Below are 26,332 nucleotides of genomic sequence, written 5' to 3'. Positions count from 1 at the left end.
TGTATTTAACTATTAAACTCGTCACACAACCATTTTCCAATTCTCATAATCACACTCTCTCTATACTCTCTCATCAATCCTCAACTTATCAATCATTATGCGGACTATTGCAGTACTCACTCTCTTTGCACCACTGGCAACGTGCACCATATTCAACATTACAGGATCATGCGCTAACAGCGATATCGGCCCTGTTTGCGTGATTACGACCAGTGTAGTTAACCCAGCCAAAGTCTGCAATGGGAAAGCTGGGGCGTATGCAGGAGATGGAATCAATGGGATGACGAGCTGTACTGGCATTGGTTCCCCTTGCACTTATGTTTGGCGATGCTAGACATTGTTCCTCAGCATCGAATTGGTCAGTCTCGAGTTAAATACCTTGTCTCACATACTAAATATTTATACAATAGTCTCAACACTCCCAGAGGCGCATATCATGATAGTAAAATAAGGAAGACAAAGGGTTTATTGGTTTGAGGTCTCAGTATATATTTAGCTGAGGGGCTTGGCCTACTCACCGCTCAACCAAGAGCTATATTGTTTTGGATTTTCTTTCTGTATACTCATCAATCGGAATCAACTCACTTATCTCTTACTCTTCCTCCATGCCATAAAGTTTCCCACAATCACACAAAGTACCTCCAACGTGGATCTTGTTCACCATGCGTGATTTCGGAAGTAGCAACATCCTCAGCCTTTAGTTCAACACCTTGTGCCTCGTTTTTCATACGGTTCTGCTTCCTCATCCAGAATCCCAATCCCAATGTGAAAAGAATGCAGGTGACATTGCAAGCAGCTGTGCCAATCAGGGTTGGTGCATAGCGAGGTGCATAAGTTGTTCTGAACGTTCCAGCGGATAGAATGCCACCAAGATTACCGAGACCTACGAGCAGACCAGTCGTGGCCGCTCGTGAGTTCTCACTGAGATTGTTGTTGTTGTGCCAGCTGTGAACTAGACAACTCGGGATATATGCCCCAGCACACAGCATAAAACAGGCGAAATAGGCCACTCCAATGTGCGCTTCAGCATCAATGATGGCGAGGATGAGTAAGCCAACGAGACTTGTAGACAGACTGCCAACAATATGCAGTGTTCTTTCTCTGTTGCGATCAGAGCTCCAGGTAACTGCGAGAAGAACCAAAAATCCTGCAACGTTGGGAGGCACAGTCAGAAGGTTAGTGATTACCGTGTTATATCCTAAACGACGGATAATAAGCGGCAGGAAATTGGAGGTAGTGGAGAAGGCGACGGGGTATGTCAGGCTGATGACACACCATACAGCGAATCTCCAGCTGTTCCAGCTCTTGAAGCATTCTTTGAGATTAAAATCTTCGCCAATAACTCCACTCCCATCGCGGAGAGCTCTTTGTCTCGCAACATGCTTTTCTTCTTTTGTCAAGAACCAGGCACTTTGCGGGTCGGCGGGAAGCCACCAAAAGGCAAGGATTCCCAACAACACAGTCATTGTACCTGAGATTCCCCCTGGTCAGCAAGGAATATTCACAGTTCCCCCTTGCAGCACCTTTGGCTTACCTTCGATTAAAAATAGCCACATCCAACCATGAATATGGGAGACCTTGATCTGGAAGACTCCAAACGAAATCAGACCCGAGAAAGCACTAGCAAGCAGCGCACTGCCAAAGAAGATCGCGATACGAAAGCCAAGTTCGCCGCGCTGGTAAAAGAGTGTCAGGTAAAAGACCGCACCAGCAAAGAAACCGGCTTCAAAAGCACTGTGAGCTGTCAGGAAAAGTTCATAATTGACATATGGAGGTTGTTACAACTTACCCTAACAGGAGACGGATGGCCAACATGCCTGCAAAGTTCTTACAGGCAGCTTGTAACAAGGCCATGGAACCCCAGCCGACCATGAGGGACGGCAGCATGATTCTACCAGAGAATTTCTTCAGGAGAAGGTTAAGTGGAAGATCGCAGAGACCATTTGGCACATAAAAGAGGAGGATTAAAAGTGAGAACTCTTCGCCCTTGAAGTTGAGGTCTTTGCTCATTCCATCTGTCTCGGCGTTTCCCAGGTTACTCTGGTTTCGTTAGAAGAGTCACTGGTATCTGGGGCAAGACTTACTCTGTCAACAGCATTGAAAAAGTACATGACGCTCAGATATGACAGGAGCCATGCGTCCATCTTGCGCACTACCCAATGTCAGCATGGGATATTTCACGGGTTCTTTTCAAGGCCACTGACGGTAAGATCGCTCAGCAGCTGCATCAACAACAATCTGGGAACCGTTCTCCTGGTCAAAGGCCAGAGACTCATGATGTTTGTGCTTATCTTCGGAAGCCATTGCGATAATGCGGCTGTCAGTTATCCAAGTGGTTTTTGCATGAATGAAGTTATTGATTGCTGGTAACACATTACTCGTCATTGCGCAAGTGTTAACCTTTCTATAGCCAGGCCACTGGCTGTATCATTGTGATATCTGCAACCGGGACCACGATCCGTAAGCCAATGATCTTTAATCCCTGCGGAGGGGAAACGACTCTATCTCAGCCAGCACATTGGAAGTGGGCTTCATATGAGGTGTTCGTACCCAGTACATCCATCTCAATCGGTTAATATAGCTTCTTTTGGTACCATTTACTTGGCATACTACAGTAACCTGCCATCAAAAATGGGGGCACCTGCTGTAGGATCGTCTCATCCGACAGCTTTATCTAGGTGGGGAATAACATGGGAGATAATCAGGAGCCGTCCCAATGGCGCTTTTACCCCCTCCTCATCCCCATCCCAACCCACAAGTGTATCTATCCGGGAAGCTCACCCGCGATGCCTTCTGAGGGGACTCTTCGGGACAAGGTTCTCGTTCAGTCGGTGCGAGTTCTCTTGATGTTATCGTATCAGATGTGATTGCTGGTTAATGAATGGCGGCATGAGACCCACTATGATTGATTTAATTTATGAACCTCTTGTTCTCTATTGTGAGTGTAGTAAAAAGGACAAGCAGGTTGTTTATGAGCCGGATTCGAGGTAATGGAAAACATTCTCGTCAATTTCCTGCAGTGCATCGATAAGTAGAGTCTCGACGGATGAAACGCTGGATTTTCTACTGCTGAATTTACGCTATGGCTTCAAGATCTTCAAGGGACCAAGTGCTGAGGAGATGGCGCAAATAGATCAGGCAAACCCAAGTAAGCGCCCTCTTTAGCCTAGGGTTCATTATTTTCAATGCATCTATGACATTGTGCATCGGAACCGGTTTATTAAACGAACCATTCATTTAATAGTCAAGACTTCTAATGACATACGAGTAGTAATGATACAATGTTACTGGGACCTGTGGCTGAGAGCTTGTATCACCACATAGAACTTAGATACAATGATACATCAAGCTGCGACCTGCTGAAGAGGCGTACTTTCCACCTTGCTCTCAGCCTTCTTCTCCAGGCCCTGCTTGTACAACTGAGCTCTTCCGTATGACTCCGCATAAGATGCTGACACGACCTCCTCGACAGTAGCTGGCTTGAACTTGGCCTCCTCCCCAGGTGATTTGCAGGTTGGGATACAGTCTACAACGTAATCTGGGTTGCCAGATACAAAGACTGGGATGGAGTATCGCTCTTTACCAGTCTTGTTGATGACGCGATGGACGTTGCTCTTGTACTTCTCGTTTGTCCAACGAGCCATCAGGTTGCCCAGATTGACAACGAATGCTCCCTTGGTTGGCTGGACCTAATGAGGATTGTCAGACTTGCCTTCTTCTAAAGTCAGTGGCGTCGAGACTTACATCAATCCAGGTGTTGTTCTTCTGATCCCAGACTTGAAGGCCATCGACATCATCTTGAAGAAGCATTGTGATAGCACCGAAATCGGTATGGGCTCCAATACCTCGAGTAAGCTTCTCGTCAGCATCCTTAGGTTGAGAAGGATAGTGCAGGAGCCTCATGGTAGCAACAGCACCATCCAGGAAGTCACTGAAGTAGTCCTCCTTGAGGTCAAGGGAAAGTGCTAGTACCCGCATAAGATCAGAGGCAAGGTTCAGTGTTGACCTGTAGTAATCCATGGTCTGGTACTTGAAGTCCTCCAAATCGTCTCCCAGGGCTTCTGGCCACTGGTTGGGGCCACTGTTGAGCTTCTTATTGACAAAATAGGGGTGAGACTTGGGAATCTCATCGCCAATGTAGAAACCCTCTTTGAGTTCTGGCTGCGTGCCTTCCTCAAGAATCTGTGACCTCAGCATCTCATAACCACGGTTCCAAGTGTTGTTATTCTTGGAAACCTTCTCTTTTTCCTCCAGAGGGAGGTTGAAGAGCTTCTTGGCGCACTGCAGGGCTTTGGCCTGCTTGTCTACAGGAACAGAATGTCCCAGGATCTGGAAAAATCCATTGTATAAACAGCTTTCACGGACCTGGTCTACAACCTTCTTCTTCTCAACTGGGTCTTCTGAGTAGAATCCTAGATCAGTTAGACTGGGAGCTGAGAAGAGTCAACGTTCATCGCTTACCAGAGAAGTCAATGATAGGAATCTCAAGCTTCGCCATGATGAATTGTAGCTTTCGGATTTATTGCAGTCTCGATTAATAAAAGTCAGCGTGTTGGGCAATGTGGCAGAATATTAGACAGATGATGCCAGATATAATTCCCAAAAGACTAAATCCATCTACATTAATGATGTTGAGGTAAAAATAACCCACTCTGGGAGCGAAGCTTCCGACTCCAAGCTACTTGCTTACTGTTGAAGATCGGAGATTCGGAGACCTCCGGGATTACCCCCAACTTTGCATTGTGAGCATAACTTGCATTAAACTGAGATAGGCTTGAATGCGGGGGGTTGTGCGCAGTACCCACCCTTGACTCTCAAAAGTGGGCGCGTTATGATAACGTATGCCGGACTGCCAAGATGCGAATTGCCGGCTATGATCGGAAATTGCCTGCTGAAGGAACGAGGGGTCAGCAAATTCATGACCAACCAAGCTTGTCGGTCCATTGCGAGACGTCGGTAGATGAGGCTGTGTCGGAAGTTGGCCCTTAACTTAGTAAGATTTTCGCCGTAAACGAGAGCATTTATATTAATGATAAATAGCAAGGGGAGGCAGCGTGCCTTGCTATCAGTCATTTACATCGTGGGACTTGATGTTGCTGTTTGAGATAGGGTATAGGATCATGGTTATAATATTTTTATATTTGGTACTCTTAGGTTTAATAGTAGAGGATACTTTTAAGACAATAATAAAATGTAATTTAAATTATAAACTATTTTCTTTAATAAGACTTTTACTTGTTAAAATATATGATATAAAAACAAATAAGATATTTAAAATGCCCAAGTTTAGGGTATCCTATAATGTCTTATCTTATTGTATCTTATCTGCCCAGCGCGTCTTTCCCTATCGCCGTTAAACCTACGAAGTCGCGTCATTCAATAACAAAGAACATGCAAGCTGTGGCGCGAAACGCTTAAGACCATTATGAAGAAATTATGCAGATACTAACTTGTGTTTCTTAGAAAAAGCAGGTTTTGGTTACATGTGCCATCTGCATTGAATAGCCAATGTAACTCTCTAGATATCAGCCGAAAAAAGGAACACCGCTTGAAGACGTACGCTGCGCTCCGGAGGATCGGTTAAAATGTCCATCCGGGGGGCCATTCCCGTAACAAGTACGCAACCCTTGTCTGCAAGGCACAGCCGAACTTCAGCTAGGTCATCGGCCCAGTCAGATAATGTGGCCAAAGGGCGGTGCGCTGGCTTAGATTCTAATACGTCCAGATCAGCGACTGGGACAGCTGCACAGGCAAGGCGCAGAAAGTCAAACAAGCAAGGAAATGCTGGAAATGAGATCGTTTTGCTCGTCCAAGCACTAAAACTAAGCCTCCTTCTGGATGGATGGATCGCTAGGCAAATTACAGGCTTGTTGCTTGGCCCACTTCTTGCACGATCTACGAGGCTAAACTCTTTCCAGTATCAACGTGCCGCTCTCAGCCTTACAACAGGTATGATGTCAAATTGCTTGGCGACGATATGCACAACAATGTTAACAATCAAATCTGTATTTAAGAGTTCAAGACTTGCCAAAGACTGAAATTATCCCAAGAGACATTACACTTCACCCATACTACTCAACATGCGTTTCGAATCTTTGGCCTATATGGGCCTTGCTGGCTCTGCAACAGCCAGCGTCATCCTCTCAAATGATGTTCCTCTTACTGGCCCCTCTTTTCTCCCTAACTTCGACATTTCTAAGACAGATTTCCTCAATGAAGCCAGGGAAAAGTTCCCATCATTGGTCGAAGAACTCTTTGATACCAAGATCCTGAATAAAACAGACCTCATTTTTGCGGTTGATGTCTTTTCAGCCTCGACCAATGATTCGCTTTACAGTTACTTCCATGTCGGCGACACATACAAAGATACTCTCACAAAGGGAAAACTGACTGAGGATACAATCTTCAGGACTGGCAGCGTGACAAAGGTCTTCACCGTGTATGCTATCATTGCTAAGGCTGGCATTGAGGCATTGAGCTATCCTGTGTCCATTTTTCTGCCTGAGCTTTTGGGTAATTCGTCTAGTAACCCACTGGAGAGAATCGACTGGAGTGAAATTACTGTGGGGGCACTTGCTACACATCAGGCTGGCACCAGTGGCCCTGGAGGTAAGTTTGCGGCAGTACCTTAGGTGGTCCACTGAGTACTGACTTAAACAATAGAATACTTTAAACTCAACCCGAATACCACTGGGGACGATCGAGAAGGTAAGTAGGACACCTAGTGGATTGGGCCCTTACTTACGAGACCAGGCTTTCTTGAATTTATGCGGGATACACAGGTCCCTACTATGGGCCCTTGGCGAAGTGCGCTGTACTCCGATGCCGGGTTTGGCGTTCTGACTTTGATCCTTGAGCGGCTTACTGGCCAAGAGTACAAAGACGCAATTAAAGATATTATCTTTGAACCACTTGGAATGGACTCTTCCTCTGCAGTGGTTCCCAATGGCTCAGACGTGGATGCCGTAGCCCGGACTGGGCTCAAGTCATGGGGCATTGATGTCCCTATTGTGGCTGGGTAAGTCAAGTTTCGGAATGTGCTGTTGGTGAAATAAACTAACGACAAGAAGATCTGGTGGCATCTATTCATCTGCCAAAGACCTGCGACTCGCGGGAATCTCTATCCTGAACTCCGACCTCCTCTCATCTTCCACTACTCGGGAGTGGATGAAGCCTCGCAGCAGCACTGGCACCCTCGTCGAGCTTGTCGGGGCACCCTGGGAAATCACACATCTCACCCTCCCTACTGGCCCTGGCTCGAACCGCACCCGTGTCTCTGACCTATATCTCAAGGCTGGCGGTAACGATGATTATACCTGCTTCATCGCCCTTTCGCCAGACCATGGTATTGGCTTCTCGATTCTGATTGCCGGCGAAACTGCCACCCCTGCGCGTTGGCCACTTCGCGACGTTACAGGAACAACCTTCATCACAGCAGCTGAGTACGCCGCGGCGGAAAGTGCCGAGAAGGACCTCACCGGTACATTCGTCGTCAAGGGCTCTGAGACAACAAACATCACCATTGAAGTCACGAAAGGAGAGCCTGGATTAAAGTTGAAGTCCTGGTACGTTAAAGGACAAGACGCAGTTGAGGATACTTCGTCACGCCTCTACCCAATGGGTCTCTACTCCAACTCTCGCTCTCTAGCCGCACAATACAATATCAAGGGCAAGTTTTCTACAGCTTTCCGCGTGGTTTCTGGACTTGCAACCCCTGCACCTCGTGCTGCCGTTGAGGGCGGCAAAGGAGGATTGTTCGACCAGAGTCAGGCTTGGATGAATATTGGAGCCTCCGGGACTGCCGATGAGCTCATCTTCCATATGGAGGATACAACAGTCGTTAGCATCATTAGTCCCTACGATGGGACGGAATTTGTTCGAGTAGACTAGGGGACGATGGACTTGGTTATGTTTTATAATAGTTAAATTACCTTCACCCTGAGACCTTGCTTATTTAGAAACTGTATAAACTCTGCAGGCAACTTTTGCTCTTACTATCTTGTCCAGACTCTGAGAGTGTATCAGAACTTTGTCTCTTTAAGGCTAACATTTATGACACTGGAGTAGATATTGGATTTCTAATAATCTTTTAGTTAAATCTCCTAAATAACTCCGAGATACCTTAAATAACCTTAAGTTATATAGAATGTTTTACTTGCTAACTTACCGAGGAATTAACTCCTAGTTTGTGGAGTTAACGCCGCAGAATCTTTAATTTTCTTCTTAACTAATGACGCGCTTGGCTGATAGACACGTCCTCTGGAGGTAATGACTTAACCTGTAGTTACATCCAAGCCGTAACCACATTCTTACCTAGGTTATTACCCCTCACATTGAAGATTACTAAAGATCTTCAATTGGACAGCCTCTTTGAGTTTGGGCAGTGCGGCTGAAAGCTTTAGCTGAAAATCTTTATGAGGCATTTATATTAAAGTTCTTATTAAGTTTTATATTATATTTCACTTAGAATAGAATATCGGGATCTGCTTTAGGCTAACCAACCTATTTATAAAAAGTCTATCTGACATAAAATCAACTTCACACAACAAAATTATAAAAAGTCGCTCTCCATGGTGCCTACAATTGAGTCCCCTAAAGATCGAATCAGCGCGGCAGCAGCTGAAGGAGAGCGACTCCTCTCGGTTATCGCTGCCACTGAAGATACTGCAGCTACTCTAACACAGGTCAAACTCGACCTTGCTGCACTCAAAAACATTTGGTATGATGCAGACGCGTTATATAGCGAATTGTCCGCTCGACTTAAAAAGGAACAGAAGGAATTCGAAGATCTACGAGGCAGCCACATAAAAAAATTCTTTGCTGGTTCACAGTATAAGGAGAAGCTCACCAAGGAGGAGAATGACGTGATAGAGTTGCTGGAGTGGCAGGCCAAGGCGGACAAGACGCGCAAAGAGCTCAAGGCCAAGCTGGATGACATGAAGGAGCGGAGGCAGAAGTTAGAACACATGCTCGAGCAACGTGTGCAGGCCCTGAATAATCTTGATAACCTTTATGCAGTTGTCTTTGATGGGCCTTCGCCAGATAATGCTGAAGAAGATATGCTCGAGGCAGAGATGAAAGCAGCTCAACAGGTAATAACAAAAGTTATTTTCCATCGTTTTCTTTAGGGCCTAACGTTGACATTCTCAAGATATTTATTCCCATACAGAACCGCTATAGCCAAGTGGCTTCAGTGTTTAACTATATCACCATGGCTCGCTCACGCGTCACCTTCGCCGCCGGAAGCGCAGCAAAGGCGCTCAAAATCTCCGAATCAGATATCTTTGATCTGAAAGCCGGAGCTGGAATAAGAGCTAATCATAACTTCAATTCCGCTGTTGCTGACCGGAAAGAGCGTGAAGAGTTGGGCCTGGTCCGGCGTAGTCTGGCTGAGGCCTCGCAATTCCTCGCTCTGGCTCACGAGCTCGATCCCGAAGTCGGCGGGTTTATAATGCCCAAGGTCGCAGACGGGAAAAGCGCCGTTGGCAGACTCGACGACTGGATCAACACACCGGTGACTGACTACTTGTTCCACCGGGAGATTAAAGCAACGGCAGAGGGTATAGCTGCGGCGGGCGCGATTGTAGACGAGGAGCTGCGATTGGTCGAGGAGAAGAAGAGCGTATGGACTGAAAAGAGGGATGCTGCAGGTAAGGACCTGAAACACGCAAGAGAGAAACTGCAACAGTTACGAGCCCGGATCTTCGAAGACGCTGTCAATGGTCAAGGAAGCTCAACAGTACCGTCTTATGAGCAAGCGACAGCAAACGAGCACCCACCACAATATATAGCAACAGAACGTTAAGCCTTTAGTTATAGCTAATTGAGCTATCAGAATAACTAATTATTATTCATATTTTGACATTTCTTCAACACCTGGTCCAAGCCGATCAAGCTCCTGCAGCTTCGAGTAGTGGACTGTACGGCAATCGTGAAGTGATTTGGTGGCCGTGAAAGGTAGATATCCGATAAACCCAGCATCGTCTTGTTCTGGATTAGCGGAGACTTCCACAATCAGTCCTTCGTCATCGACTGTAACCGCGCGAACTTTGGGAGACAGGTAATCGGCGAATTGTACCAGTATTGGAACCTCAACATCCTCTTCAGGCGGGAAGAGTTTGGCGGTGCCTATGACCTTGATCATGCGCAGTTGATCCCAATCCCAGACATTGCAATGGGTAAGGGTTTTGGGGTTGTCGCTCGAGCCAAAATAGGCCTGCCCTTCGGTCCAGGACCTTTCTTCGTGTTTAATCATAGTGGTTCAGAAAACAGAACCAAGGGGGGACTGCAAGCAACACGTGCGGAGGGCTTTTGCCGAATTGAATACAGTTGGCGAAGGTATGTTATGCTGCAGTGAGATAAACCCCAGGCACTGGACGGGCTTCTACAGTGTGCCCGTCTTCGGCAAAACAGTACTCAGAGTCTTAGTAAAGTCGGCACCGACCAAGCTGTCTTTGGCGTTCAATGCCCAAGGTCGGGTTGTAGCACTATTTGTACGTAGCCTTCCGCAGATGATATTTAATAGAACAGCTCGCCCTCGACAAGTGGAATCAAGTAAACTAATTCTCTGAGCCAGAAAGGATCTAAGCCTCAACTATTGTTTACTATTTTGTTAAAGTTTGTCGCCATGTCCACTACCCGACCGTCATGATGGTATCCGCAGAACCCCAGGTCAAACATTTAAAGCCTGGATTCGGCGTTGAAGTCCATGGGCTCGATTTCGCAAATGATGTCACAGACGGGGACTACCATCTACTTGTAGAACTGGCAACAAAGGTAAAGAATTGCATTCTCTAACCCATTACTCGTAGTTCTTGTACTTACCCTGTCATAGTATGGAGGAGTGGTTATTCACAAGACCCAGCTAGATGGCAACGCTCACATGAACCAGGTCCGAAAGTTTAAGAGCTCGATAATATAAAGCCCAACAACCAAGCCGGCCGAGTAAACCGCTTGGCCTATAATGAACACTTTGACGCCAGCAACATAGAGCATGACAGCTTCATTGTTAACCACAACAGTCCTCGAGTACAGGCAAACAAGGGCAACAGCCTCTTCCACGTCGAGTCTAGCTTCAATCCTTAATAGTTTCTTAGAATTAATTCTTAAAGCTATTTAATCTGTTACTAAAATAGTAAAAAGAAATATATATAAGATTTCCTTATTAAGGGCTAACAATTAAGAGCTTTAATAAGTAAGTAAATTACTTAGTTAATAATAGAAAATAAAAAAGCCCTGTTAATAGAATAAATATAATATAGTTATACCAAAAAGGTTAAGATATTATTAAAAAGATAGATATAAATATATCAATAATAGCTAAGTTATATAAAAATAGTAGTTAAAGAAGCTTAATACAATTAAGAGTTTAATAATATAAAGCTTATAATAAAATTAAATATAATATAAGAACCTATTAGGACGGAATTAAGGCCTCTGTCTACTAGACCGCTCATGCAATCGTATTTAGGTAATGACTATTTCCCTTCGCACAGCTCATTGAGACTGATATCAATAGACAGGTCAGCAATTCCTTAAGATCAGTATTACACAACGAGGATTCGGTTTGCTAATAATACTACAGTGACTGCCCGGTGGTTCATCGACCTTTGTCATATGAAAGGAATTTACATTGACTCTATAGGGATCAAGACAGTCTTCCCAAGGAGACTCAACTAGGTCAACTTTCGGCATCATACCGTACAAAAACAGGGCTGCCCCACCGAAATCATCCAATGAATGCATTATGCATGTTGGTCAAGGTTGTAGCCAAGGTATAGTCACATGATGAATCCCATAAAATGCGCGTATATACCCCTCACCAACTTGCGTTCCATCAGTTATTCTTAAAACTACTCTACAGACTTCAGCTTGACTTCTTCTCATCGGCTAACCTCGCTGCACCTAACAATGGCCATTTGTAGCAACTGTGTGAGTGCGATAAGTCGCCTATATCCCAAGGAAGGTGAACTCGAGCCCAAACGCATGACCTCGCAGATTTACCCTCCTTATGATATTTATAATAGTAACGCCTGTTGGATATGTGACAAGCACGCTCACTTCTTGAAGGACTACTATTTTGGTATTTATCAGGAGTGGCTGCAAAACCCGCTGAAAGTCATATATATCTGCGAGTTTGGCTCGATGGTGAAGGATCCAAAAATTGATGATGGTGATGGTAAAATCGAAGAGCATCTACCAGCCGATAGCCGCGGTCGTCGGAACTTTGATCTGCATCAAGTCTTCCTGTGGCGTAACATTAAGGCAGAGGCAGGAGGTTGTCAGATTGAACTTCATTTTCATAAATCTGGTGGTAGGGTTTTGGATCGATTATCGCCTTGAATTGTCACAACTAATCTACGAGTAGATATTCCGGAGGAAGCACCATACTCACGACATCGAGGACTAGCTTCAATCAACTATCGGCAGATTCGAGAATGGCTCCACGAGTGCAAAATGAACCATACTGCTTGTATTACTTCGTCCAATAACGCTTGGTATCCAACAAGACTCTTAGATCTGGGTCATGGTCGAACGATAACGAAACTCATCGTCACTCAACATGAGGAGCTGACAGGACCTTACATGACACTTAGCCATCGCTGGGGAACCTTTCCATACGAAAAGCTTACCACACAGTCGGAACACCGTTTCAAGTGCTCCATCGATCTTCAGAGTCTACCACGACTATTTCAACAAGCAATCGAAGTCGTCCGTCAGCTTCAGGTTCGCTACCTCTGGATCGACTCACTTTGCATTAAGCAAGACAAAGAGTGTGGAGACTGGGATGTAGAGGCTCTGAAGATGGGTCAGGTATACGCCAACTCATACTTGAACTTATCCGCATCGTACTCAGCCGATGCTGAGGAAATAGACCCAGAGATATTTTACCCTGAATCATGGGCCCATGCCCGGCCTTATAGAGCTACGCTAGAGGGCATAGGACCACTACAGCGGGACATGATCGTAGATGGAGATATTTGGAAGGACGAAGTACTTGACTCGCCTTTGATGGAACGAGGTTGGGTGTTCCAAGAGCGTCTTTTAGCCCCAAAGGTTCTTCATTTTGGTATGCGGCAGCTAGCTTGGGAGTGTAACGGTCTTAGTGCACTTGAAATGTTCCCTCGCGGCTTGCCAAGAGGACTCGAGGTTCTCTCCAAGCAGCAGGTCTATCTATCTACAATGGTACCAAAGCAAAATACCACACAAGCCAACTTTCGAGAATGTTGGCAGCAGCTTATTGCGCAATATTCAGCATGCAAACTTACCTTCCATACAGATAAGTTAGTGGCTTTTGCCGGCATTGCTAAGATTATTGAGGCGAGGCGAGGCGATATGTATATCGCTGGTACGTGGAAGAGTATTATTAAAGAGGGCCTTGGCTGGTATCGGACTCTATTCAGACATGGGCTGACCCCTGCCAGTCAAACACGCGCCCGCGCACCGAGTTGGTCTTGGCTGTCATTAGATGAGGAAATTGGCTTCTATTTAGAAACGTCAGGGAACAATTCTCTAAGCTATTTCTGTTCTGTCCTACAGACGCCAGAGCCCGACCACGCAGGAAGCTCGGTTTTAACTGCGCACGGCAGTCTCCGTATAGAAGGCCTGATGCTACCGGTAGGGTCTATTGAATGGTCAGGAAATAACATTAGCTGTTTTCAGGTGGCTAGCTTCCGTTTCGAACAAGGCCCTGGACCAGACACTACACATCTCGATTTCGATGACTCAAGACCAGAGGTTGAGGGGATTTGCAGCCAGCTCAAGCCTTTGTTCGTGCCGCTTTGTGCAAGCCAATCAGTCGTCGTTGGCGTCATAATCGTCAAGCCTCATGGGACGGGAAATTATCATCGCATCGGTGCAGCCCAGATCCAATTTGCAAAGATACCTCACAAAAGTCAGGGCCCTCATTTGGATGGTTGGATTCCTCATGATGAATCTCGGTATTTTTTTCATGTGGTCGGTGTAATGTTACTCCACCATATCTCTCAGCAGTGGAAGGGGGGAAAGCACAGTGTTTTCAGTCTTGACTAATTATTCCTGCTAATACATTAAGCAATTCTGACTTCCATAATTAGTCAGGTCTAAGGAGGCAAATTATAACAGAGCCACATCTTGAGTAATAGTACTTTATGATGATTTAATAAAAGGCTAATCTTATTGACTAAAAGACTTGCAAATCGATAACGAACTTACGGGCTTAAGTTGCAGAGGTAACTATAATAATAGCATCCGTGGGGTTTATTGAGATATCTGCAGTGTGATTGTCTACAGCAGCGCCTCTGCCATCTTGTCTTGTTATATCGAGATCAATAGCTTACATTGAATCGATCAAGCCCTTCTATCATTCCTTGAATATTGTTTTGACTCAGGCTTTGACTACCCTTAACGACTATCGCAGCCCTAATTGCATTTTCGCAACGACACTAATCGTGGGTTGGTGCTGACAGCCTTGTCTCGTAGACGTGATACCCACTCGCTGATGCAAACTGAAGCGTGCCCTCAAGATGCAGCAGCCAAGGATTAGAATAGCACTTTAACTCAGGACTCTCGTTATTGACCTGAGACACTCGCATGATGATATACGCGTTGTTTGGATCATTAGCGTAGCTTCGCATCTTGACAATGGTTAGTAAACTCACAGCATCGTTTAGAAGGGGCCGCCTTTTACCATGTTGACTTGGTTCTGGCTGACGAAGAACGGTTCTTTACCATCCATAGTTGTAGTTTTCACCTCGACATGATAAGTGGTACTTCTTGACCATTCTGGATTCAGTTCTACACCGGCCACCTGAAGAAATGCTCTCATGTCACCCGAACGATCGAGATAGGTGAAATCTGCGAATTGGCCTTCTGGTAATGTGAAGGGTTGGTAGCCATTCTCAACCCGCAACTTACTAGTCCAGTTTTCGAAAGACCAGTCGTCGATATACCGACCAAATAGTGTGTGAACCTAAGATTCAAAGTCAGAGTTGAGGAGAAACCCAGAATCCAGGTGACATACAAAGAGCTCTCCCAGAGACCCGATTTCTCTTGTTCTTACTTGCTGAGCAGTTGAAAGAGCAGTCAACTCGGGAGGGGCTTCATGTCTCTCCCTAGATAGGGCAGTTGAGCATGGAGGATCGTCTTGTATTGAAAATACGGATAGAGTCGATAATGGGTTTACCATAGCGAGTAGTGATTTCTGCAATCTTTCCCGTTTCGCTCTTTCTTGGGGTGAACTTAGTTGTTTGAATCGTTTAGATATGCGAAAGTTCTGAGCGCTTGCTGTAACTTTTTGCGATCTCGACGCAAGTGAAGGAACCAAATCTCGTAGAGAGTACTGAGTCGGGGGGCTGGGATAATTAGATTGTCTCTGGACATGTCCGCCCTCTTGTTCCCCCAGTTCCTCTAGATCATCCAGATCCATTTCATCTGGCGTACGTTCATCGGCAGGTTTATGGCGATGAATGTCATCATCTGGCGGGAATCGGTTATTGCTCAGCATGATGCTTGCCAAGGCCTCGACAGGAGCGCGTAATAAATGATTCAGAAGGTTGTTGTCCTCAGAGACGATGTCGTAGCGGCGGCAAAAGAAATCTGCAAGTGTAAATATGGCCTGCTCGCGGTGTTCTTCAGGTGTAGCCATGAGAAAGTACAACTCGGTAAAGTCTGCCTTCTCATCAAATGTAACCAATGTATCGTGTCTCTCAACCTTGATCGAATGGAGACGGCTGACCTTCACGATGGAGTCGATGCCCCACACGCGGACTGGTGGCACTCGAGGAGGTCCAGTGGTGACCGACGTATTCAAGCTGTAGGATGTGAGATAAAAATTCGCCAAAGAAAGATGGAATACGTACCAGGAGATATATCTAACACGGGTTTGAAGTTCCGCTTCCCTGGATAGATCCCGCCTTTTATCTCCTCGTGGTTCTATAGCTACATCGACTGCTTCTGAGAGAAACAGTCGCTGGCAATTGAGCTTTGTCCACAGAAACTTGAGCTTTTCTATGGACCGTACGGAGAATGCGAGGAGGTTGACTCTATTTCGGAAGTCCATCTCTAAAGTCATTTTGTCTGGAATATACCAATCGTCATCCTGCAAAGCTCGAAGAACAACAGCCTGGGGTTCTTTCCCAGCCTCCGAAACAGGAAAGACTCTGGCATGTCTGATCCGCAAAAAGTGATGCGCTGTGAACTCGGTTTCTTGTGAGAGGTAACGTTCCAGAATAAGCAGCAACTCCTCACAGCGCTGAGCAACATCCTCATTACTGCCTTCCTGGACGGTGCAGAGTTCATCTGCCACGTGCTTGATGCTGGCGGATTGAATACCGAGGCAATAGAAAAATAATGTCTGACAGTCTGCGTAGCGTGTAATTAGTTTGGTAACATGCTTCAACACTGGCGGTGCGTTCCACACGCAGAGGTCCTGTCTGACCCAGGCTGGCTGGGGGCGGGCTTTGAACACTAGAGGCTTCGAGGAAAATGCCTGTCTGCGTTTATATGTCAGTACATTGATTCAAATTCTGACAGGTCAGTTTGCTCTTACGAGATGAGATTGTGTTCCTGTTTAGAGCTCCTGTTCAGCACACGATAGCATTCGTGAACCGCATCCTTGTCGACCGAATCAGCAGGTAGGTCTGCTAACAATTCCAGTTCTCTTAACATTGCGACTGTATTTGGCCGAGTAAGAATTCCAAACTTGGACAGAAATACCCATCTCTCTGGTTCTCTCAGGTCTGCAAAGTCAAGATGTGGACATAGTCGCAGCATTTCCTTGGTCGGTATTGCTAACTCAGCGAGTGGACGACGGTTCCCGTCACGGCAGTTGACAAGGAGCTCTGGGACTGCCTGCATGAGCCTTGGGCTAGGAGTGCCATATTTGCATGCCTGCTCAAGAACTGCCAATAGATCTGTCACGTCTGTATCTCTGAGAAATACCCACTCAGGAGTAGTGTAGTGGTCACGGAGGAGGATTGGAACTGTCGAGATGCTTGATGATTTCAACAACCATTCCAGAAAGACCTTCTGAGTGATCAAGTCATCGCCTCTCATGCATTCCATGTAGAGCTCATCCAATACATAGAATGGGTTTTTAGGCGTATCTTTGTACTTCTCGATGAGGCTGGGTTGTGATTTGTGGTCGATGATGTAGATCTGGTCCTTGCGACGAGAGTAGTGTCCTTGGTTAACGACCGAAAAGTACATGTCCGAAGCCCTGTCACTGCCAAACTCGTCTCTTTTTCGGAAAATATATACTGCGTCCTTGACCAAGTCCTCGGGAGCACGTTGCTCGATGCTCGACGGGGTACCGGCATGCAAATCCAGAATCAAGGTGCAGACTTGCCTAGCATTATAGACAGGAATACCCAAAAAGTCGTGAAATCGACGTCTCTCTGGGTCTTGAGACGCATTCCTCTCAATAATAGAAATGTTGATACCGCTAGGAACATACTCATCCCCAGTTCCCATCGCTTGATAGAGGCGCGCCCTTCTTCCACTTGTCCATGAGCCATCCCGGAGGGGGATGATAGGAAGGCTCAAAAGTTGGTCTTTTAGGTTTGTGTGACCACAGAAGAGAGAGACAACTTTTCTATGCCATTCTGGTGTTTTAGTAGCAAGTACTGAGACACCGACTTCCCGAACCCAAGAGCAAAAGTCGTTGCACAAATCCTGGATGCTAGTGGTCTGGAGCCCAAGTGGTGATAGCTCTTCGATCACATCATCATATTGAAATGATAAGTGTGTTTTGCGTAGCGACGGGCTGTCAAATAGCGCGTGCCCTTCATGCCGAAAGTCATGGGGTACAAAGCGTAGCTCCGTGGGTCTTCTATGGCACTCAGATAGATCGCATGATTCCAAAATGGGCTCGTATCGCAGATCATGCGATATATCCTGATGCAACCGGTTCCAGAAATTATGTGAAGCGCGATGATGCTTTGTGTATTTGGGCCACAAGTATCGAAGTCCTGGGCCCGGTCCACTGGCTGGCACACTTGCAAACCGTTTCACTGCCAGTAAGAATGCCCTGCGAATTGCTTTATGAAGTGTCTCGTTCCATTGACAATCATAATCAAGACCTTCCCGACTAGCAACAAGAAGAAAGTCCGCATGAATGAGGAACTAATTGAAACAAAGTCAGCTTATTTCTTGGTCAAACTGGGATCTCCGGGGCTAACCTTGAAGCCAAAGTCGTCAACTGGGAGAAAAGCGAAAGCTTTCTGTTTGCCAATTTTCGGTCTTTCAGATCCATCGATAGGAAAACCAAGTGTAATTTCGGTTGTTTGAACACCCTTTCTCTTTTCATTACCGGGCATTTGATCGCAGCTAGAACGGACGACTATAAAATCAGTCTTGGAACTACTGCATCCAACTCCTTGGCTGGTTGCTATCGTAACTATCTCCCCTAGGGTGGCGTTCGACATGTCATATTGAACCTGGAATACCCTTTGACCATCATCTGTCTGTATCCGCAGGCAACGAAGCCTTCTGAGAAATATGAGAAGGTGAGGCTCAATAACTCTCAGATCACCTCGAATTCTTTGGTGTGTTTGTTTGTCCTTGAGTAGTAGAAGGAACTGGGTATGATTTGAGAGGCGGTGTTCCACTGGGAAAGGCGATGCAATTGGTAGGACCATGCCCAGAGATTCGCGCCGATCGAATCGAAATTCGTAGTAGCCGCTGGCAATCTTTACAACATCTGCTGCTTTGAAAACCGACTTGAATCCGATACCTTTCTCTCCTATGTACCTTCGCTGTCTATGGCTGATAGCCGTCTTAGTACTGGCCCCTATACCTGCTAGGGCGTCGATTTGTTCGAAAGTGAATCCAGCTTCATTGCAATCGATGCGTAATGTTGCAGATTCTACCCCTGACAAAGTCAAAGTGAGGCTGGGCGTAACTTCGGGTGGGTATATGTTGTCGTCTGCATTTTGGATAAGTTCAAGTATAAAATGGGTCGGCGTTTGGTATAGATCATGCGACACACTGTCAAGGAGTCAGTACTGCATGTGTTTAATTGAGCAAGGTCAATACATGTCAAGGCTTTGTTGGAGCGTCGATATCAACCACGGAGTCTTTTGGTTAGCCCCATGAAAGCCTCTTTTCATTCTGAGGCCTTCAAGATGAGATTCAGCCTCCAATTTGGATCTTGCGATGCCGCTCATGTTGGCAAAGAGGATGCAGGGAAATTTGTATGTTTAGGCAAGAAAAGGTTTACATCCTAAATATTTGATAATATCGAGTGACTGATTCCCTTTTATTACTTCAAAGTGGCCTCGCACAGACGACACCACACGAAGTTCTGTCACAGCACCTGAAACCAATTGCTAAAGCGCTTAGGTAGCCATTCACAGCAATACACGAACGCTTGTCACAACATGCTCCGCCACGGCGTTGGCCTGATTACGCGACCTTGCGGCGCTAAGATATCGAAACATTATGCATCCTATTGGTCAGGATAACCTGCCATTTACATTTACTCAGAGTTTCATAAGTCAATGAGGATCAATAATGCAATATAAATAATGTAAAAATAGAAACAATTGAACTTTAATTAATAAGGTAAATATTAGCTGAAGTATAGGAACATTATATCGGAGTAGGAGTCTCTTACTGCTGAAGGAGGCTATTGGCAATACTTGTGAGGCGACAGCTCAGGCGATTCAAGTCAAGGAACCTTGGCCTACCAGTGAAGTCATATCGACACTTAAACCTCTAGAGGTATATGATGTCAAGGCCACCCAAGCCGCAGCGAATGTTCCTCCCTGTAATAATTCTCGTGTCGCGCCAAACAACGATATGGGCAGAGCAGCCAGAGCAGCAACTGGCTTATGACTCCCATAGAACGCGGTACTATCGAAATATTCAAGTCCGCAGTGGATTTGGGAAAGAAAAACCTCCTTATAGCTGTTGCTCTCGGCGTTGCTGCAGTCGGTGCAGCAGTGTATTCCATGGGAAGCTATCAGGACACCTTGGTTCTCCTCATTTTGATCGAGAAATGCCTATTACTTACTCCTTATTCTCACAGAGTTGCAAGCACTCCGGTGATTCCTAACCCTCTTCTCAAGACTTAGCTACTCCCTCTAGCTTGCAGTTAAGACCTCATGCGAGGGAATCTGGTGAGCCAGATGGGCCAGCTGCAATATCAGTATCCTATAACGCCATATCACTTAGACGATTTTCTCTTCTATGAAATGCCTCTAGCGCAACAATCTTCAATAAAGCGGCATGACTTATAAATAAGCGGTAACGAGAATGTAGATATTAATATAATGCCAATGCCGCAATGCTCTAGGCTGCTGCAGTCTGAGTCTAAATACTTATCATTATTATTTAAGCTAACTCTCTAGCCAGAGCTTTCTGCGAAAGTAATATAATATGCAGGTTATTAAGTTTAGGGATCTTATCCTTTTTAATTATAAGCCTAGTAAGCTTAAGGATCTTCTTAATGCTATTAACCTTTTATAGAGGGTAAGGGTATTGTCTTAACTTTATCTTAAGATATATTAACTACTATGTGAAGATCCTTAAAGGACTTTAAATAGGCTGCTAGGGGGGGTAATTACTTCTCTGCAGACTAAAATACTATTAGATATACGCCGTCTCTAGAAGATATTAGTAGAGTTCTCGTAGCAATAGTAGAGCGGAGTTTAACCTCCTCCCCTAAAGTAAACTAGAATATGGAAGTCTATCAGCCTCTATTATTACTGGCCTCCGGCTCCCAGATCAAGCTCCATACACGCACTTAGTCAACTTCATGAGCACGTGAGTTCTCCCCTTGAAGTCTCAGTACTTATTCATCCGCTGACAAAGTCACAGCACGCAAGCTTATCTCATACCAGATTATACTAACTCCTCTATCTCTAAAAAAGAAAACGACATGAGCAGTTATATAGAACCGAGGAACGGGTTAGAATTGTTAAGACAAGAGTTAGTCCAAGACGCTATTTCTCGCTGTCGAAGAGATCTCCCTAAATCCGTCTTCAATTTTACCTACGCCGCAAGATCGAAAGATAATGGTCTGGCAATGCATTGGCATTGGAAATGCGCAGAGCACAAAGGGGATATATCAGTTTGTGTGCATATTACATCTGCTGAGGCAATAGGTCAAGTTGACTTACTGGCCGCTTGTTTGGGAGACGGTTCGTGCAGGATGGCTCACGCAATATATGGATGATATCGCCCAGTAAATACAATATACAGTAGAGGCATGAACCTGCACCTCAGTGAATTTGACGTCATGGCAGTTATTACTAACGGCAGCTTGTCATATTCACCACAGCCAAAGTGAGAGCCCTAGTCGTGATGCGGTAAGACCAGAGGCCCACTGTAGCCGTCCGTATAAGTCTGCGCGGTTGTATGCTGCAAGTTTCCTAATCCTGTGCGACGACTTGTGAGTATCAGTGAATCCGGAGTTCTAATGAAAGTTGCCGCCATACTAGATCCCTACGTATTACACCCCGCTCAAGAGACAGCGGTGGTTCTTCTTATACTGCTGGAAACTCAATATAATCTACTAGTTGAGGTTGCCGTGCGATTATTCTTGACTCCAATGTCGCTCAAGGGAAGCAATGACAATCACTAAATCTTTTGTTAAGTCCGTGTGCTACTTCAATCGCTATCTACAACATGGGGCCGTTTGTAGGCGATACCCTGTTACCCGCCCGGCAGGCTCCTCTCTGATGCTTTGCCAATCATCCGTCTCACTTGCATCGTCCTTACCATCGCCACTACCCTCGAGTTGACTGTCTCCATCGCCCAATATCACTTGGGGTAAGGTTGAGCCATCTCCTCGCCTGTCAGACTAGCTGCCAGTGTTGTCATGACTTCAACCATCTCTGCACATTCACATGACATGGGCATAGTTGACAGGGCAAGCACGGTATGGCTGTCGGTGTCATCATCACGCAATGTTTTGTATTATTTTATTACTTAGCTTTAAGTATACTTTTAGATATTTGACCTTTATTTACTAATCTTATATAATCTTATATATAATTATTTATTTACCTTATCTTTTATTACTATTAAAGTCATGTTATATCAATGCCAATCATTTGTATCAAGGGATGCGAGGTGGAACCCAGCAAAGGCCAGAAGCTTATGTAGCAAATATGGATGTGACAAAGCGGCATGCGCAAGCAGTAAATCCATCAATCAATTCATAACATGATGAAATTAATCTGTCTGACTTCTAGGTAATAGCCGCCTTCTCTGCCTCAGCTTCTGCAAACCATCCAATCGCTGTGCCTGCCTGCCCATACGCATGCCAACAATATTTAGGGCACAGTGGCAATCTTGTCCCAATGCTGGCCCCCGCTGGACAAGCAAACGCCTGGGTTCTGCGGAATCTCAGAAACTTGTTCACGGCATGAAAACCCCTGCTGACAAGCATAGAAGTGCTGCGCATTACCTCCCCCGATCCACCTGATGCCCTGAAAGATCACACCGCTGCTGAGAGGCGCTGTTTCCTGGAACTTCTTACAGGGATCCCAGATAACCATGAGAGGGTTGAAGATGGCGTTCTGGCAACCAGGGTCTGAGTATAGCTCCCAGTTTGTGTACCGCAAATTCTCTTGGCATCCTTTTAGGACGTGACCCACGGTTTTGGCGGTATCTGTGGCGACTGCCGTGGCTGTGGATGCCTCGGCGGTGTTTGCTGACTCGGTGAATGGCAAGGTCGTGGGGGAAACATCGAGAGACGATCCTGGAGCTGCGATAGCCGCTGGTGCCGACAGGAGCAAAAGTCCGAGGCTCCAAAGAGAAAGCATTGCTGGTGATATGACTTGAGATATGTGTTTGGGATAGGTGTGTTGTTAAAGAGGAATTAATGGAATTGATCTTGAGGGGGTCTGTGTGCTTTTAAATTCGTTTACAAATTCACATCAATTTATCATATACATCATTGACGGAAGCAAACACTAATACTTTCTACTTGCCCGCGAATCCGGATCCCGGTATCTCCACTTCTTATCGGAGAGATTACTCAGGACCGCGCACACTTACTAAGTAAAAATTCAATCAGATATGGCATGATCCACTATGTTAAGCAATAAGAGATGGAATTATTACATGCAGTGGAACACGAGCTGCGCGAGCACGAGAATGCAATAGGACTTTTGCCACTCATTAAACGCCGCTTATTCCAGAGGGAGATCAGCACTTAGATTTTCCAAACCACAGCAGGAACTCCTGGTCTCGTATAGCTTAACTGGGTACCTGTATGCCTGGATACCTTGAAAATACTTTTCTTTTTGTCTCAGATCTATTTTATTGTTGTATTACGGGGGCTAGACTGAACGACCTCAAGGGCCGTCGGAGAATAGAGGCTATTGACCATCCCGTGATAAATAGCACAGTGATACTTGAGAACCGATCGCGGCCCTGCCGCTCTTCTTATCCTACCATCGATTCATTCACTCCCAGCCCAACTCATCCATCGCTAAATGGCCCCTCTTCAGAAGGCGGCTTTGCCATTGTTGCCTACTGTGACTTACTGGCAACATACGCTGCGTCAAGCAACAGCTACTCAAGCTTTCCGCAAATAGAAGCGGCGCCGCTGAGCATTTTAAGTTTCCCAGCTGCAGTGACTAAAAGATGTACAAAGGTAGAAATATCCTCGGATTCGCACTATATTGTGACTTTGAATGGTGGTATTGTCGAGGGGATAATCAAACTTGGCAATTTTGCGCCTTACCACTACCTATATGGCTTGGTCGAGATTGTCAGCGACTTTGTCATTGTCCCCGGTGTCGGCTTGTCCAATCCTGTGCCCGACGCAAAGCCCTCGCATCTACAGGAAGATGCAAGCCTAGAACCTTATAGCTGCTTTTACAAGGTGATTCTCCGTTACTGCTATGGTTGATGGAGTAACTGAGTATTGCTTAAAGCTGGCGTCTCTTCTTCCAGCAATGGAGTCGAGACATTTATCCAACCAAACAAGGGATCGATTGGTAGACCATACTCAAAATCGGCCATGCGAAACATATCAGATCCCGTATTGGACCATTCAGTAACCGAAAACGTGCTCTGAATTATGTCCAAGTCAAATGACATACCACTTTGCCTAAGAGAGTGCGCTTCTTCTGCAGGAAAGTCAAAATCATATATCCAAATACGAGGGAGGATTGGACCTACCGGTGACCAAGTTCAATTGCTTGGCCTCAATTAAGCGTCTGATGCTGTTTGCTGGTTTTGCAACACCAGGATTTGCCGTGCATAGTTCATCCAGGCACTCCAAGCTGGACTTGAGCATCGATAAATGGTCACCTGCTTGGCTCTGAGAAGCTGCATTACGGACGTGAATTGTGCACGCCACATACACCGTGTACGCGAGCACATAAGGAGCCCCATTGAGCCCATAGGTTGACTTGTAGACTGAGGCTATATTGGTGATGCATCTGGCTGCAACAGTGCATTGCTCCCATGACCGTCCCGACGTGGCAGTGGATCGAAGATGATCATCTGAGATGAATGGTCGATGGACAAGAATGATAAGAGAGTGATAGACGTTGTGAAGAACCATGATGTTGGGTGTTTGAACCGCAGTGCTCGTTGACAACCATGGTTGGAAATCTAGCTCTAACGGTAGCTTGTCTCGCCAATGCTGCAAGGCCTGCTCAATCTTTTGTAGATCGGTTTGAGCATTTGAGAACGTGGCCCCGACCACATAGAAGCGATTGATAATTGTCGTCATTATCTTGGAGAGGAGACATAATTGCTGAAAAGTCGAAACGGAATGTCTCGGAATTGCATCGCCCATGTTTTCATCAAGCCTGGATGTGGACGAGCCTGTAGCCAAGGCTGAAGGATAAAATGGCTCCATTTCCTCGTACAAGTCAAGGAATTCGCGAGATACTTGTGAGTCACGTAGATTGATTGCAACTGGACGACCCATATAGAGACTCTGGAGCTTATCGCAGACAAAAGCGCCCCAGAAAACCCGTCGCCGGATCTCAATCTCTTCAGGATCTTCTATAGTCTGCCTGGGATCGAGATGAAGACCAAGATCATAAACCATTCGTAGGGCGTATCCTGTATATAGCCAGCCTTTGGACGTCTCTCCGCGAGCATTATACGTCGAGCCCAGAAGGACAAGTCCCACAATTGTTGATATATGCGGTCTAGTGAGGAGACTTTCGCTGCTAAGAAGCTCATCACAGCGCTTGAAGAAACGACGGCCAACGCTGGATGGATCATCTGGGTCGTCCCTAACGTCAGATCGCGGAGAGAACTTGCTAGAGCATGCGAATATGGCATTGAGCATGAAAGTAGAGCAGTATGGGCCGGAACACTCCAAGTCTCGCATGACAGCTGGCCGATATGTCAGCAGAAAAGTGTGATGCTGACGAGCCCAGTGCAAGTTTAGCAGATGAAGTGCAAGTTCTGTTGGCTCTCCAGCAATTGTTGCGTGTCTTGTAAGTCTGTGCTCGAGGTGCCGTTGCAAGGCGGCATTGGCTATTAATTCATTCTTGACATGCTCTGTTGTTGTAGATTGGCGGGATGATGGGGTTCCTTTATCGTTCCTTGCAGGATTGTGGAGAGCAGACGATGGACCGAAGCTGTTTGTTGTGCCAGCATCATCGACGGATATAAAGTTTGCAATATTTAGCTCATCATCTGATGATACTATTGGTGTAGTGGCCTTTCTATCAGTAGGTTGACTTGTGACCTTTCGTGATGAAGCCTCTCCTGCAGGGTCAGCCTCAGTTGACGCTAGCAAGTTGACAGCCCCATCTTCATCAACAGCTGCATTAAGTAATTTCTCCCGCTCCTCCGGACCACTTCTCTTGAGAGTAAACAGGAACACTTTGAAAGTTGCCAGGTCTCGTTGCAATTTACCGATCTGCGAAAACGTAGGTCTGCCACTTATTAGACTACTCAACACGATGCAGCATGACGTACCTTTTTCGTGGAGTTTCTCTCCGATAGATACATTCGCGTTTTTGACTGACACAGTTTCCACATCCAGGCTTTGCAGCGTCACAACGGATCTTCTTGGTCCGACAGGCCGTACAGGCTTTTGCTAACGACTTGGGTTGTCGTTGACTGGATCCATCGTCTGCGACCATTATCACGTCATTGTCCCGAGAAGACATTATGCAAGGTTTCGAGAAATAGTGGAGCGAAAATGGTACGATTGATATGATGAGATTGTTGCAGAAGGGCCCATCATGGACGCAGAGTTGCACAATTGCTTCAAGCAGCACCTGAAGTTCGTAGGCCGGAGAAGAAAGCTCCGAGTGGAATGTGGAGTCTTGTCTTTACCGAAGTAACCGAGCCATCACTCGGAGAATCAGTCTCCGCGGTGCCATTTTGCTTCTCCACTACCAGCCACATGCTGGAGGAATGG

The 26,332-nt window shown here is 46.0% G+C and overlaps 9 protein-coding genes across 10 annotated transcripts; 3 read left to right on the top strand and 6 right to left on the bottom strand.

The window, feature by feature from the left end:
• Positions 1 to 626: 626 nt before the first annotated feature.
• FOIG_11208 (uncharacterized protein) lies at positions 627 to 2,304 on the bottom strand (the record flags this gene model as incomplete). The annotated part of the gene is made up of 5 exons (XM_031211758.1): positions 627 to 1,471; positions 1,535 to 1,734; positions 1,790 to 2,040; positions 2,085 to 2,152; positions 2,205 to 2,304. The coding sequence occupies 5 exons, from the start codon at positions 2,302 to 2,304 to the stop codon at positions 627 to 629; spliced, it is 1,464 nt and encodes a 487-aa protein (XP_031058332.1).
• An 841-nt stretch (positions 2,305 to 3,145) lies between these two features.
• FOIG_11207 (uncharacterized protein) lies at positions 3,146 to 4,790 on the bottom strand. The gene is made up of 3 exons (XM_031211757.1): positions 4,462 to 4,790; positions 3,745 to 4,412; positions 3,146 to 3,689 (listed from the first exon to the last, which is right to left on the bottom strand). Exons 1-3 carry the CDS (start codon positions 4,496 to 4,498, stop codon positions 3,345 to 3,347), a joined length of 1,050 nt encoding a protein of 349 aa, XP_031058331.1. The 5' UTR covers positions 4,499 to 4,790; the 3' UTR covers positions 3,146 to 3,344.
• A 1,290-nt stretch (positions 4,791 to 6,080) lies between these two features.
• On the top strand, positions 6,081 to 7,890 carry FOIG_11206 (uncharacterized protein; the record flags this gene model as incomplete). Its single annotated transcript, XM_031211756.1, has 3 exons — positions 6,081 to 6,609; positions 6,754 to 7,018; positions 7,071 to 7,890. 3 exons carry the CDS (start codon positions 6,081 to 6,083, stop codon positions 7,888 to 7,890), a joined length of 1,614 nt encoding a protein of 537 aa, XP_031058330.1.
• A 596-nt stretch (positions 7,891 to 8,486) lies between these two features.
• On the top strand, positions 8,487 to 9,805 carry FOIG_11205 (uncharacterized protein; the record flags this gene model as incomplete). The annotated part of the gene is made up of 2 exons (XM_031211755.1): positions 8,487 to 9,092; positions 9,152 to 9,805. Exons 1-2 carry the CDS (start codon positions 8,571 to 8,573, stop codon positions 9,803 to 9,805), a joined length of 1,176 nt encoding a protein of 391 aa, XP_031058329.1. The 5' UTR covers positions 8,487 to 8,570.
• A 42-nt stretch (positions 9,806 to 9,847) lies between these two features.
• Positions 9,848 to 10,255, bottom strand: FOIG_11204 (uncharacterized protein; the record flags this gene model as incomplete). Its single annotated transcript, XM_031211754.1, has 1 exon — positions 9,848 to 10,255. One exon carries the CDS (start codon positions 10,253 to 10,255, stop codon positions 9,848 to 9,850), a length of 408 nt encoding a protein of 135 aa, XP_031058328.1.
• A 1,889-nt stretch (positions 10,256 to 12,144) lies between these two features.
• On the top strand, positions 12,145 to 13,468 carry FOIG_11203 (uncharacterized protein; the record flags this gene model as incomplete). Its single annotated transcript, XM_031211753.1, has 3 exons — positions 12,145 to 12,313; positions 12,368 to 13,348; positions 13,425 to 13,468. The coding sequence occupies 3 exons, from the start codon at positions 12,145 to 12,147 to the stop codon at positions 13,466 to 13,468; spliced, it is 1,194 nt and encodes a 397-aa protein (XP_031058327.1).
• Positions 13,469 to 14,423: 955 nt separating this feature from the next.
• Positions 14,424 to 19,145, bottom strand: FOIG_11202 (uncharacterized protein; the record flags this gene model as incomplete). The annotated part of the gene is made up of 7 exons (XM_031211752.1): positions 14,424 to 14,615; positions 14,669 to 14,950; positions 15,002 to 15,791; positions 15,840 to 16,472; positions 16,529 to 18,102; positions 18,159 to 18,966; positions 19,015 to 19,145. 7 exons carry the CDS (start codon positions 19,143 to 19,145, stop codon positions 14,424 to 14,426), a joined length of 4,410 nt encoding a protein of 1,469 aa, XP_031058326.1.
• Positions 19,146 to 22,259: 3,114 nt separating this feature from the next.
• On the bottom strand, positions 22,260 to 22,751 carry FOIG_11201 (uncharacterized protein; the record flags this gene model as incomplete). Its single annotated transcript, XM_031211751.1, has 1 exon — positions 22,260 to 22,751. The coding sequence occupies one exon, from the start codon at positions 22,749 to 22,751 to the stop codon at positions 22,260 to 22,262; it is 492 nt and encodes a 163-aa protein (XP_031058325.1).
• A 762-nt stretch (positions 22,752 to 23,513) lies between these two features.
• Positions 23,514 to 26,178, bottom strand: FOIG_11200 (uncharacterized protein). Of its 2 annotated transcripts, none has more exons than XM_031211750.1 (3): positions 25,885 to 26,178; positions 24,118 to 25,841; positions 23,514 to 24,062 (listed from the first exon to the last, which is right to left on the bottom strand). In XM_031211750.1, exons 1-3 carry the CDS (start codon positions 26,076 to 26,078, stop codon positions 23,836 to 23,838), a joined length of 2,145 nt encoding a protein of 714 aa, XP_031058324.1. In that variant the 5' UTR covers positions 26,079 to 26,178; the 3' UTR covers positions 23,514 to 23,835. The 2 variants fall into 2 exon arrangements, with proteins under 2 accessions (XP_031058324.1, XP_031058323.1); XM_031211749.1 differs by having other exon boundaries at positions 23,631 to 24,065.
• Positions 26,179 to 26,332: the final 154 nt, after the last annotated feature.

The sequence above is a fragment of the Fusarium odoratissimum genome (genome assembly GCF_000260195.1).
Source record: "Fusarium odoratissimum NRRL 54006 unplaced genomic scaffold supercont1.21, whole genome shotgun sequence".
Classification (NCBI taxonomy): Eukaryota; Fungi; Ascomycota; class Sordariomycetes; order Hypocreales; family Nectriaceae; genus Fusarium; species Fusarium odoratissimum.
Note: the sequence above shows the minus strand (reverse complement) of the source record. Positions and strands in the feature narration are given on the sequence as shown.